Source organism: Topomyia yanbarensis, chromosome 3 (assembly GCF_030247195.1).
Source record: "Topomyia yanbarensis strain Yona2022 chromosome 3, ASM3024719v1, whole genome shotgun sequence".
Taxonomy (NCBI): domain Eukaryota; kingdom Metazoa; phylum Arthropoda; class Insecta; order Diptera; family Culicidae; genus Topomyia; species Topomyia yanbarensis.
The window spans coordinates 153197377-153210602 of NC_080672.1; the positions used below are offsets into that span (position 1 = coordinate 153197377).

Here is a 13226-nt window from a genome sequence, read left to right on the forward strand (position 1 = left end):
AGAGTAATGTTACATCTATTTTAATATGTTTTACATCATTTGAACATCATGGTGGTACCAGTTTATATGGGAATTTGCTGTGTGACCGCACTCTTCAACCCGTAACTCCAGAACCGGAAGTCGGATCAACTAAAAATTCAATAGCAGCTTATGGGAGCGTTATACCTTTCAGAAGAAACTAAGTTTGCGAAAATCGGTTCAGCCATCTCTGAGAAAATTGTGAGTTTAAATGACACACACACACATACATACACACACAGACATTTGCCGATCTCGACGAACTGAATCGAATGGTGTATGACACTCGGCCCTCCGGGCCTCGGTTAAAAAGTCGAGTTTTACAGTGATTGCATAGCCTTTCTTTATATGAGAAAGGCAAAACGTTTTCCAAATATCTCATATTTATGAAGTCCTGATGAATCTATGGTTGGTATGACAAATGCTTCCTGTTCACCATCATTATGTTTATATCGTTCCTGTCTATGGTAGGCTACTAGTGTATTCCGACTAATCTAAATAATCCTTCACTTGAGTAATAATCAAACCAACATGTTTGCATAGAATTATCGCATAGCGAGAATTTCAAACCGTCGAACCCTTAGCACTATTTCTTGATCAGGTAGTTCAGTATGCCATGTAAGCAACCGTGAGCCTCAAGTTTTTTATCAAAGATGTCCAATCTAGTACCAAATTCGGTTAGGGCACCGATAGAAATACCCTGGAATACCATCTGTTGAAAACTTAATGCGATCCAGCGCCTTCTGGAACGGATCCGTCGGATCGTTTGCGCTGGATTACAGCGTATACTTTCTTTTCCACTCACGTAAATGTAGACAGTGAGATATGATGTTTCATGGAGGATAGTTATTACGCGTAGTAGCGGTAGTGCATCAAGTTAATTTTCCAGGCATAAATATATTTTTCAAGATCTTGTAAACATTAATAGCGAACTGTCAAAGATACTCTCGAGTTCATTTGAGACGTCACCGTTATGTAATGAATTTAGTATCGCGATTCACCACTTCATTTGCAGTGTTGCCTATAAAACAATGCGAAATATGCAGAACAGTGCTGCCGAAACAGATATTTCGAGTCTCACCATTCTTGATTTGGTGAAAATATTACTCAACATTCTTACGATTTGCAATTTTAAAAAAATCAATACAAAATCGAGGAAGGTCCTAAAAATGTATTTATGTCGTCAATGATCTTACAAATATGATATCTTTCGATCAAAAATAAGAAAAATAGGGGTTAGGTCGGACAAGAAAGGTCTATTCGTTCGTTTAATAAAACTCTGAACAAGAGAAACAGCAACAAATCCAACATAGTTTGATTTGGATATTTGAATGCTTACAATTCCTCTAATCAAGATTCAAAGAAGTAGGTTTAGAAGGGCCTGTCAGTAATAATAGCCTTGGGTCCGACGCGTCTCTTGACGGCCCTGTATATAACTATAAGACAAAAAAATCATTTGTTCTGTAGATTGCAATCTCAACCCATGCTACTTCAACACAGTGAGATTTAATATGATTATTGTTTTTTTTTATCAAAAATCAAATTCCTCATCGAAACAGCACTGATCAATTCTGCATCATCCTCTATCACTTTATCATTTAATTGAATTGTACCAAAAATAAACAAATACAAAACCTTACAAAACAGAACAAAACGTTATTTCCAAATGCACGATATTTGACGTTTTATTCGCATTTTTGCACTATACTGCCCACCCCTTATGTCCAGAAGCTTTTTTTCTCCCCATTTCCTATTTGTACGATTTGTTTACCTCCAAATTAAATTATTGAAACAGTTCCATACCAACGCAGCTAACTAAGACTATAAACATAACTATTAGAGTGGGACACGGTTATATGAACAAAATAAAATCTTGCTCCAAGCAACTTTTTGGGTTACATTTGGGTTCTAGAACAATCATGCAAATTCTTAGCTCGATCGGTAAAATTATATTTTTGCACCAACGGTTCAAAATTTACATGGGAATTCGTATGGAAAAATTGATTTTCGCAAAATAATTGCTCCAAGAGTCTCTCATTACCTCCTAAAAATAAATCGATGTGTGAATATAGTATAGACAACCAACCAATCCCATATAATTGGTAAATCACTATTCCAATCCATATTGAAATGACCGAAACAACCATAACAAAAGTTAATCTTAAGATGAAAAGAATGGTTTCTATATCACTTAAAAATGACATGTAAATTAAAAATAACAAAAGATAAATAAAAATTATTTGAAGAAGAAGAAGTATAGTATAGAAATTCAAGAGTGAAACAATGTCTCGAAGACCGCGAAACGATCTGACGCTTGCACAAAAAGTTATTAAGCAGAAACCGAGTGATGCTTTGGCGATTGATAAAAAATTCTATTTTCAAAGCATCACTGCTGTTGGCGGGTGAATTATGTACAAAATTTTAAACTTTCTCTCATTGTAGACAAAATACGTCTTATTTTATTCCTAAAAACTATTGTGAAGTGACCAAACAACTCAGATCATTGATTTGGACTGAATAAGAGAGTGTCAAAGAACATTGCACACAGCGATGCCAACCTTCCAGTTTAAACTGGATTTTTCCAGTTTTTTTTGCAACATCCAGTCAAACAGACAATCGGAAAATTTTTACAGTTTTTTTTAAATTGGAGCCAGTTTTATCCAGTTTTTTTAAATATTCATTTATTAAGTTTTTTTCTCACAAATTGTAACTTGATTCATAGAATTTTCAAGCCAGCCATGGGATAATGCCGAGTGCCCCAAAATAAGATTTCAATCCACCGTAACCTGAACTCTTTTTATACAACTTGTGAGTAAAACGGTTCGGGAATGTACATTTTGATTCGATTTCAAATGAATTTTACTCAAACATAAAGGTGGCAGTACATTGTGTCAAATATTTTGATGAACATTTGTTGAATTCTCAGCTAGTTGCTATAGTGGTATCTACAGAAAGGCTTAAGCGCATCGTCGAGTTTAACAAATGGTCTTAAATTCAGAATTTTGTGGATGTGTAGATTGAAACGTTCAAAACAATAAAATTCGATCAAATATTACAATTTCAATCAAATTCGAATGTTTTAATTTTTTTTTTAACTTGGACAACAATATCAAAAAACCGACTCAAATTTTCAGTAAAAGGTATGGAGCATACGTGTTTACTTAAAATTACGTTCATTGCATCGTTGACTTAAACAATATAAGGGCAAAGTAGATTTTTTTCAAGTATCCAGTTTTTTCCAGTTTTTTTTTAAGAAAGGTTCCAGTTTTTTTGAAAAAAATGTTGGCAACGCTGATTGCACATGATTCGAAAGCCAACAGCAGTGGTGCTAGAAAAAATTAATATTTTATTAATCATCAGATCACAGGTAACTGGCATCCCTATCTCTACATACAGAGTTTGACAATAGGCAACATCGTTTCTCCACCGATCGATCGATGGGGGTCAGTTTGACAACGTCAAAATCGCTTAAAGTGTCATCAACAAACAGTAGTAGCAGTAAACAAAAGAAAACAATGAACACTTTAACTGATTTGATGTAAACTAAAGTGCTCCTCGATCGTATTAAAAATTCATTTCGTTCATGTTGTTAAGCACTATTTAGACTCTTAGTGAAAATGAACGTGAACAAGTGTTGAGTACCTTCTATTGTTCACGGTGGACGACGCCGTGAACAGTTTCATCAGTGAACAACGATTTCACGCTCAACTGGCAGTTTACAGTTTGTCAGAATGCAATCTGGTATTCGAAGGTGAACGTTCACCGTGAACAGCGATGACATTTATATTCACCACTTCGTATCAATTCCGTCCATCGCCGCGTTTACACTCCCGGTGAACAAGTGACAAATCCACTGTGAACATATTTCACCGTGGAATATTTAAAATGATCGGGGAATAGGAATATTATTCCACTGATACAATTATATCAAATAATTGTGCATGGATTCGCTAAGTATATTAATGTACTATCGTTTAGATCCAGTTCCATCAATTTCAATGCAGTAATAAGTGAGATATTGGAAAATACAATTTGGTGCGCATCGAGTTCACGTTCATTTTCACTGAGGGTGTAAATAGGCCTTTACAAGCAAAGTTCTTATGTTGGCTACGAAAATATGACGTCACGTCACCCTCTTGGTTTCTGCTTAATAACTTTTTCCACAAGCGTCAGATCGTTTCGAAGTCTTCGAGACATTGTTTCACTGGTCAATTTCCTACTAAAATCATAAATCTATTTATTTTTAGGAGGTAACGGGAGACTCCTGGAGGAATTATTTTGCGAAAATCAATTTTCCCAAACGAATTCCCCTGTAAACATTAAACCATGGGCGCAAAAATATAGTTTCACCGATCGAGCTAATAATTTGCACGATTGTTTTAGGACCCAAATGTAACCCAAAAAGTATTATTCTATAATTCTATATATTTGAATATTCTATACTACAGCTTGGCAAGAATCAAGTCAGTCCGTATCCTATCTGATTTCCGCCAGAATACCGTCCTAAATAAAATTGGTTGTTTCGTTTGAACCGGAATTCTGGTGAGAATCAACCAAAGCTGCGCCTCTAATTTCGGATGAGTTTAACAGGAGGCACTTGCTATAAACGCTTAGCATAGAATAATTAATGTCAACAGTCAGATATTTAGGATAAATCGATAGAAAACAGAAGACAAATTCATCAGGAGGCATGATTGTAAAGACATAAAATAATCGTTTATGAAAATCCAGCCTAATACTACGTTCACATGTTTTAACTCTGTAGTGTGAACATAGTATAAGGCCAGTAGTTTGGAATAAGACATTATTGTATAAGCGATAGAAGAAAAGAAGGGAAGAGTGGGGGTTGCAATATATCATTGACGGTAATGTGTTAAACTTATAAAATACAACATATGTAATTCAACATGAAAGACTCGATTTTTAAGACACGATTCGAATAAAATACATCAATTTAGGGAACACAATTGGTACCTGTAGATACTCAAAATCGTGAATCTTGGAAGGCTGCACATCCACATGTGAGTAGTTAGTTAGCATCATATACTCTTCTAAACTATTTTTCCAGTAATTATTTACTATTGTAACCGTTGTAACATACCTGCTTTTCCATGACATTTTGAGGTTTCTGTCTAATAGGCTGAAATACAGATGAAGATGAAGAAGGCTGGGCTGAATTGGTGATGCTGTCCTGTATTTCCGTGGCATCGCCAGAACCGCTTACAAATGTTGCAGTTTTTGTTCCCTTCTTGGCGGCTATATTTTCTCTTAGTGATGTGATAACCATTTTGAAGATCTCCCAATGTCCGAAATTGAGGTTAAGTACCGTTTTCAATTCTTCTAAGCTGCATAGTGACAGAACTCGACCAGAAATAGCGTTCTCCCGCAATACGGGCGTCACCTTTTCCAATGCTGGTTTAAGGTCATTAACTCTACCAATCAGTTCTATTAGATCATCTACGGATAGTTTGGAGAGCTGTATATTAGAAATATCCAAATCGATTGGTGGATGTGGATTCTTCGCAGTATTTCTGGAGCTTCCAGGTAGGGATGATATACCCGTGGAATGATTATCGTTTACATGTTCGATTAGTATACTAGTGGAATTTTGTTTTTTATGACTAGCATTATCGGGAGGCTGCAAAAGGCTGACCAGGTTATGATTGTAATAGTTCATCATAGCCATACTCGGCGGTGCATTATAGAATCCTGCCCAATTTGGAAGACTGTTCGGATGCTGGGTGGTAGGATGCATGATGTTCTGGTGCATATGCCTCGTAGCAGCAAATCCGTTATGTTGTTTCAAATTTGAAATCGTGTTTTTAGCTGGCATTATTATACCTTCATCTTCCAGAGCTTGTTGGTCTTCTTTTAGAACTTTTCTTAGATACGGATCCAGATTTATGGTGAAAGGCAAGAATATTCGTAAATCCGAAACTAATAGATCTGATTTGTGAAGTTGTAAGAAGGCATCCAATTTGCGTTCATCGCGGTCGAGATCGAGCAAATTAGCAGCTTCTCGAAGACACGAGATTTTCAGTCGAACTCTAAAAATGTTTCGTTTGATTGATTAAAAATATAAAAGCTTAACATGCCATCAATTACTTATCATAAACTGATTGAAGTGACATTGAATCATCGAAACTATCTGCAGCTTGGTCATGTTCTAGAACGATCATACTCGCACGTAGCGGCCATTGCTCTGTCAGATTTATCCACGAACTTAATCGATACCAACTAAAATCGATTTGAAAAGCTTTTAGCAGACGTACTGGAAGATTAAATATATATATATAAATATTTCAACCCAAAATTAATCATGACATTTATTTACCAGTAATATAAATAACATTCATCAATCTCCTCATGCTTCGTGGATTTACGTCACTGAAATAGTCATCTGTAAGAATAATTTTGGACAAATCAACAGGATGATTTTGGCCCAATTTGTGTAAATTCGACCCTATGGAACTAGCAATTGATTCCGAAACACGCATCTTTTTACTTCCAGCCCTTGAAGTACTTGGCATTCCTCTAAGTTTTTCTTGACTAGACATGATTTCAGAAGCGTTCGATAGTCTCCGTTGTGAGGCTGAATGCCCTAAGTGAGCATCATCATCTCTATTTGAATCCGGTATTATCCTGCGATACGTAGCCATTGCAGTATTTTGAGCTCGTTGCACTTTTCGTAGTCCAGAATTTTGTAGATAAACTGGTAGATGTACCAAATTTCTTAAGAAATCGTGCCCTCCAATTCCGCCTTCGGTAAATAAACGCTTACTGTTGGCTTCCGCCGCTTTGGCTACCACGTGAGGATCAACTGCTAGTAATAAAACAAATGGGCGTTGCGGACCTGATAAAAGCGTCTGAACAGCATTCAAAATAGTTAGGGTGCGTTCAGTATCACAAGAATCTAGAGCGTCAACGACTCCAACGAGTCGGCTCTGTTGATTTGTGAATGCATCCAAACAGCGAACCATATCAGTCATTAAACTGACTTCCGCTCCCAATGCGGTTAGTGAAGAAGCCTCGTTGAAATTGAATGCACGTTTGAGATGTTTCCCTTGTGACATAAACAGTGCTCCTATTAACTTAGACCAAGCGTGAAGATTAGCAATCGTTCCAGCCAAAAGAAATCCGATTAGAATATAAATAGTGACTGCAATTTCATCTCTGCGAATGAGAAAAAATTCTCATTAAAAGATATTAAAGTAAACTCCTCGTCTTTCAGCGTTTGAAAGTATATTACAAATATGGCAAAAGACCGCTAAAAAGGTGTAGTACAATTTCGGGATAAATGCCGCGTCGGGTGAGACGCCGCACTCTCTGTAAATCACTTGGTACGGTAATGTGATATTGCGAGTTTGTCTTTCGAAGAATTATAATACTGACGTAAAGACGTAAAAGAATCCTTAATATTAACCCATAAAAATATGATTATTGATTATGTGCGTCCAGTTGCATCGCGGGGTGCCGAAAATTTTCAGAACCACATAAAAATTTCGTTTTTTTTAATTGTGCGATTGAGTTGAATAGCTGGGACATTTTAGCAGGCATTCTGAACATGAACACGGTCATCTATAATTTCAAAAGGAAACATCGTCGTGCGGCATCTCTCCCCTACAACTGGGAGAGATGCCGCATCAAAATTGCGGGTGAGATGCCGCACTCGATGACAGAAGTTTCATAGCTAAAAGGTATATTTTTTACATCGGAATGTCATTAAATCAACATTTGCTTATAAGGTACTAGTGTTAACCCGTCGCACGTTGCTGGCGGGCAGATAATCCCCAGCCAATAGCACACAAACACGCTCCATAACAAATGTCTACTACGTATAAATTTTTACGGTAATCGGTTAAGCCGTTTGGGAGTCCATAAATCATATACATACAAACATTGTCTTCTATATACATAAAAATAAGTTCTTAATAAGGTATATCCACAAACTAATGGACCTAACTTCGGCGATATGTGTCTAAGTATGGTTACTTCAGTTTATTCCTTAAAGTTTCAGAAACTAACTTCCTTGAACGCATTAATTTGTATTGATGTCAATTTTAGAATAAAAATGAAAATATCAACGAATTAATGCTACTTTTTTCAAAGGAAAGCTTTCAAGAATAAATCCAAGTGATATAAATTCATTGTACAGAGAAACCGTCGAAAACTACTTTTAAGGAACCCCTACCAGCACATAGATATATACTGTATACTATATGCAGTATATCGCTCATAATTAGTACCCTTAATAAAGTTACTACAACTTAATCAGTACACAAGGTTGCGAAAGAAAAATATTTTTAGATTGTTAGCTAAAACAATGTTTCGTGAAATGGGAGTACCCCCTTACGAAAGGTGAAAGTGCTAGCCGATTTAATTTTTTCAGGGCTTCGAAAAATTAATTTCATTAAAAATTATTGGTTGTAAAACTTGGAAAACAAAGTGACTTTTTGTAGGCACAGCGAGTAAAACCGACACCGTATAGGGGTAAGATCGACACCCCCTTTAATTTATTTTCTCTCCACTTTATTAAAATCTTTATCTTTATTAAAAATTAGTTATATGCGTGATTAATAAAGTGTGTGTATGTATGATGCAAATATGTGCTTTTTATTGCTTCATCATGTAGTGAGGGGAAGAAAGTTCGAAAGCGTAGAACTATAAATAAGAGTATTTTATGCTATAAAATTATTTATTGATATGAGTATTTCCAAATAATCCTTGCGCACATCATTGCAACCTCCAGTGTCATTTTATTTCGTAAGAGAAGATTTGCAAGCGTTCTACGTTCTGCTAATTGGATTCATTCACTTCTAAGTGACACACACACACTTCTTAGTAAAACTATCTTTTTCAGATTTGATTTTTCGGACTCTGATCATCAACGATCTTTTAAAGAGACTTATAAGATAAACACAATAAAAGTATTTCTGTATATTAGTTGCATTTTGTTTGGATTCCTTCATTGTGATCCTTAAAAGTGAGTTTTTTATCGTAAATCAAACCCAAGTATTTAACTTGATCTGACCACGTTAAATTCAAACTATTAAATTTAATAATATGGTTATGATTTGGTTTAAGAGAAGAAGCTCTTGGCTTATGCGGAAACACAATCAATTGTGTTTTTGCCGCATTAGTGAAAATTTTCCTTTTTTTCAGGTAATCATTGAAAATATTCAAGCTTCGTTGCAGTCGACTGCAGATAACACGAAGACTCCTACCAGTGCACTGCAGTGGCTGAGATGTTAGTATCATCACAGAAAAGTGACTTTTTACATCCTGTAGGTAGATTTCGAAGATCAGAGGTTAAAATATTGAACAGTATTGGTGCGACGCTTGATCCTTGAGGGACGTCTGCTTTAACGGTTAGCTTATTAGATTTACAATTCTGATAAGAAACCTGTAGGGTACGGTTAGTAAGATAATTTTTAATTATCTTTATTATGTAAATTGGAAAATTGAAATCCCACATTTTTGCAATTAAACCTTTGTGCCAAACACTGTCGAAAGCTTTTGCGATGTCTAGAAGAGCAACTCCAGTGGAATAGCCCACTGAGATATTTGCCTTTATCATGTTAGTTACTCTCACAAGTTGATGAGTAGTTGAATGTCCAATACAATATAAACTGCTCAAAAAGAAAAATAGTATTCTCATTGATATGTGACATCATTCTAGTTAGGATGATTTTTTTTAAATAATTTACTTATAGAAGAGAGTAAGCTAATTGGTCGATAGCTAGATGCTTCTGCTGGGTTTTTATCTGGCTTCAAAATAGGAATAACCTTGGCATTTTTCCATCTTTCAGGGAAGTATGCTAATTCAAAACATTTGTTGAGTATTTTGACCAAGTATCTCATGGTGATTTCGGGAAGGTTTTTAAGAAGAATGTTGAAAATTTCATCATAACCTGGAGCTTTCATATTTTTTAACTTTTTCATGATGGATTTGATCTCATCATAGTTTGTTTTACCAATATCGTCTAGAGACAATACTTGATTTGAAACGTTTTCATATTTTTGTAAGACCTCGGTTACAATAGGACTCACAACGTTGAGATTAAAATTATGGACGCTTTCAAACTGCTGAGCATGTTTTTGAGCTTTTTCTTCGTGTGTAAGAAGTATGTGGTCACCTTCCTTCAAATCTGGAATTGGTTTCTGAGGTTTCTTAAGAACCTTAGAAAGTTTCCAGAACGGTTTAGAATTTGGCTTGATTTGTTCAACCTCTTTCGCGAAATTTTCATTACTTAAGAGTGTGAATCTATGCTTAATTTCTTTTTGTAGATCCTGATAGATACATTTCATAGCAGGATCACGAGAACGTTGATATTGACGTCTTCGAACATTCTTCAAGCGAATCAGAAGTTGAAGATCGTCGTCAATAATAGGAGTATTAAATTTTTTCTGTGTTGTTGGTACTGATAAATTTCTAGCATCAACTATAGATATACTTAAATTTTGTGATGCCGTATCAATGTCAGCTTTATTTTGTAAATTAAGGTCATGATTAAAAATATCCTCAATATAAGTTTTGTACCTTTCCCAATTCGCTTTGTGATAATTGAACACTGAGCCAATGGAATTGGAAACAGCTTCTTGAGAAAGTGAAAAAGTTACTGGAAGATGATCAGAATTAAAGTAAGCATGTGTAATCAATTCGCTACAAAGGTGACTTTGATCTGTCAAAACCAAATCAATTGTTGATGGATTCCTTACAGACGAATAGCATGTAGGACCATTCGGGAACAAAATTGAATAATAACCAGCAGAGCAATTATTAAAAAGTAGTTTACCGTTGGAATTGCTTTGAGCATTATTCCAGGCTCGGTGTTTGGCGTTAAAATCACCGATTATGAAGAATTTCGACCGATTTCGTGTAAGTTTTTGTAAGTCTCCTTTCGAAAAATTAATTTGCTCGCCAGTGCACTAAAAAGGCAAATAGGCTGCGGCAATAAAAATGTTACCAAGATCAGTTTCAACTTCGATACCCAAACTCTCGATCACCTTGGTGTCAAGAGATGGCGTAACGGAATGTTTGATCCTGCGATTAACCGCTATTGCGATTCCTCCGCCGAATCCAACAATTCGATCAAATCGATGAATAACAAAATTAGAGTTACTCTTCAATTTAATATTTGGTTTTAAAAAGTTTCGGTCGCAACGGCTATATGCACATTATGTATCCTCAAGAAGTTGAAAAATTCGTCTTCGCACGTTTTTAATGAACGAGCATTCCAATTTAATAAATTTAAATGATTATTCAAAGTCATTGTTAAACTTTAATTTCATAACAATTACATTTTTTAAGTTATTAAGTAGGTACATTTTTATTTGTTGTTTTTGTTGTCTAGAACGAGAATTTATAATTTTTTCTTGAACGGACAACCCCAGAAATTTGATTTATGATTTTCGCTACAATTAGCGCATTTGAAACTTTTTGTGGTTTTTATCACCGGACAAGTATTTTTCGTGTGCGATTTATCACCACAGATCATACATTTGGAATCCAAATGACAATTTTTTGTGCCGTGCCCAAAGCCTTGGCATCTACGACACTGGGTCAGATTTTGAATTCTGCCCCCATGTCGTCTATAATGTTCCCACTTTACTCGCACGTGGAACATCAAACGTGCTTTTTCAAATACTTTCAAATTATTAACCTCATTACGGTTAAAATGAATTAAATAAAGCTCCTGGATAATTCCAGAGCGTACTGGCGTGTTCTCGCCGCTAGCCTTTCTCTTCATAAGAATAACTTGTGAAGGAGAAAAGCCAAGTAAATTTTTCAATTCGCTGGATATTTCATCCAAACTTTGACCTTGTGGTAGCCCTTTCAAGACAGCCTTGAATGGTCTATCTGTCTTGAAATCATATGATACTGGAGTAGTCGTTTGTGGCCAATCAATTCCTCCGCTGTAACTCGACATTCTCCTCTTTGGCCAATCTGAAAAGAGACTTTCACGTCCGGAAGGAACGTCGAAAGCTCAATTCGAAAGGCATTGAAGTCGGAGATCATGACTGTTATAGGCGGAGGTGATTGCGTTTTCTTCTCATTGGCATTATGCGCAATGCGAGGAAATTTAGAAATTTCATCAGCTTCACATTCGGATAAAACATCGAATGAGTTCAATTGAATCTTCGGGTGGAGAAGATACCCTGTTCCGTTTAGCTTTAATTTTTGGCACACGGCCTTTCTGGGAGGACCTAGGCATGTTGGAAGAATTAAATATTTCTTTAGGCTGAATTGTTCTTGAAAAATGTTTTAGTCTTGAAAAAGACTGATTGAGTAGAAAAAGTAGGTAGTCTTGAAAAAGACTAATTGTCGAAAAAATATAGGTAGTGTTGAGAAAGACTGATCGAGCGAAAATATAGGTAGCCTTGAGAAAAACTGCTGCTGTTGAAAAACTCTAAGTAAACCAGGAGTTATCAAGATTTGTGACCGGTTCGAACGAAGGTTCAAGCCAGTATGAGCGCACATTTTTATAAAAACAATTAAAAATATTGAATTTCTCAAACTCGTCTTCAATGCACCTAGTTGATCATAGGAAAGGCCGATAAAAATAGGTACTGAAAAATGGAGTGATTTGAAAAGCTTTTGTTCGGTTAAAACCTTAAAATCTACCAACGAAATTTTACATCCAGACGAGTATTAACGCTGCTGTCGTATGTTTTGTTTATTTTTATGACATTCGGCGCACTAACGTAAGTCCAATTTTTCTTCAAATGCTCTACGTAAACGTACTAATAATAATGTATCATTATGAAATCAATAAAAATTTGATTTCTAGGAAAAGTTGTGGGGTGTCCGTTTTACCCACAGTGTCGGTTTTTCCCACAATTCCCCTAATCAAGCCTCATGCAACTTAACTGAAGACACATAATCACGAAAACATCAACGAGATTTAAAAATACTTTTGTTCACTATTTTTCAATTTAGGAGTCGTGCACTAATTGCCAAAGGCTTTTTAAGAACTTTTCAACCTCCCTCCAGATAAGAGTTCGTAATATTTTGGTAAACTTCCCCTCCCCCTACATAAGATCTTACCATTATTTTTGTAATTAAAAAATCATGTTATTAATTCATTAAATAATAAGATAACTAAAACGATACTTGTAGAATTATTACAAGAAAATTCAGGACTAATATTAACTGTAATCATCTCTAGTCATTTAATTTGCATACTATTTTTGCCCAGTAAAAATTT

At 35.5% G+C, this 13226-nt stretch overlaps 1 protein-coding gene across 6 annotated transcripts in view; it reads right to left on the bottom strand.

Annotated features, from left to right (window-relative positions):
* Positions 1 to 13226, bottom strand: part of LOC131692883 (kinase D-interacting substrate of 220 kDa) — a 139617-nt gene that overhangs the window by 10900 nt on the left and 115491 nt on the right. For 5 of the 6 annotated variants that reach the window (XM_058980238.1, XM_058980239.1, XM_058980236.1 and 2 more), the window contains 4 exons: positions 6353 to 7191; positions 6124 to 6289; positions 5120 to 6065; positions 4993 to 5025 (listed from right to left, as the gene is read on the bottom strand). In XM_058980238.1, coding sequence (XP_058836221.1) covers positions 4993 to 5025; positions 5120 to 6065; positions 6124 to 6289; positions 6353 to 7191 — 1984 coding nt within the window. The remainder of the gene's footprint in view (positions 1 to 4992; positions 5026 to 5119; positions 6066 to 6123; positions 6290 to 6352; positions 7192 to 13226) is intronic. The other variant, XM_058980235.1, reaches the window with a different exon arrangement.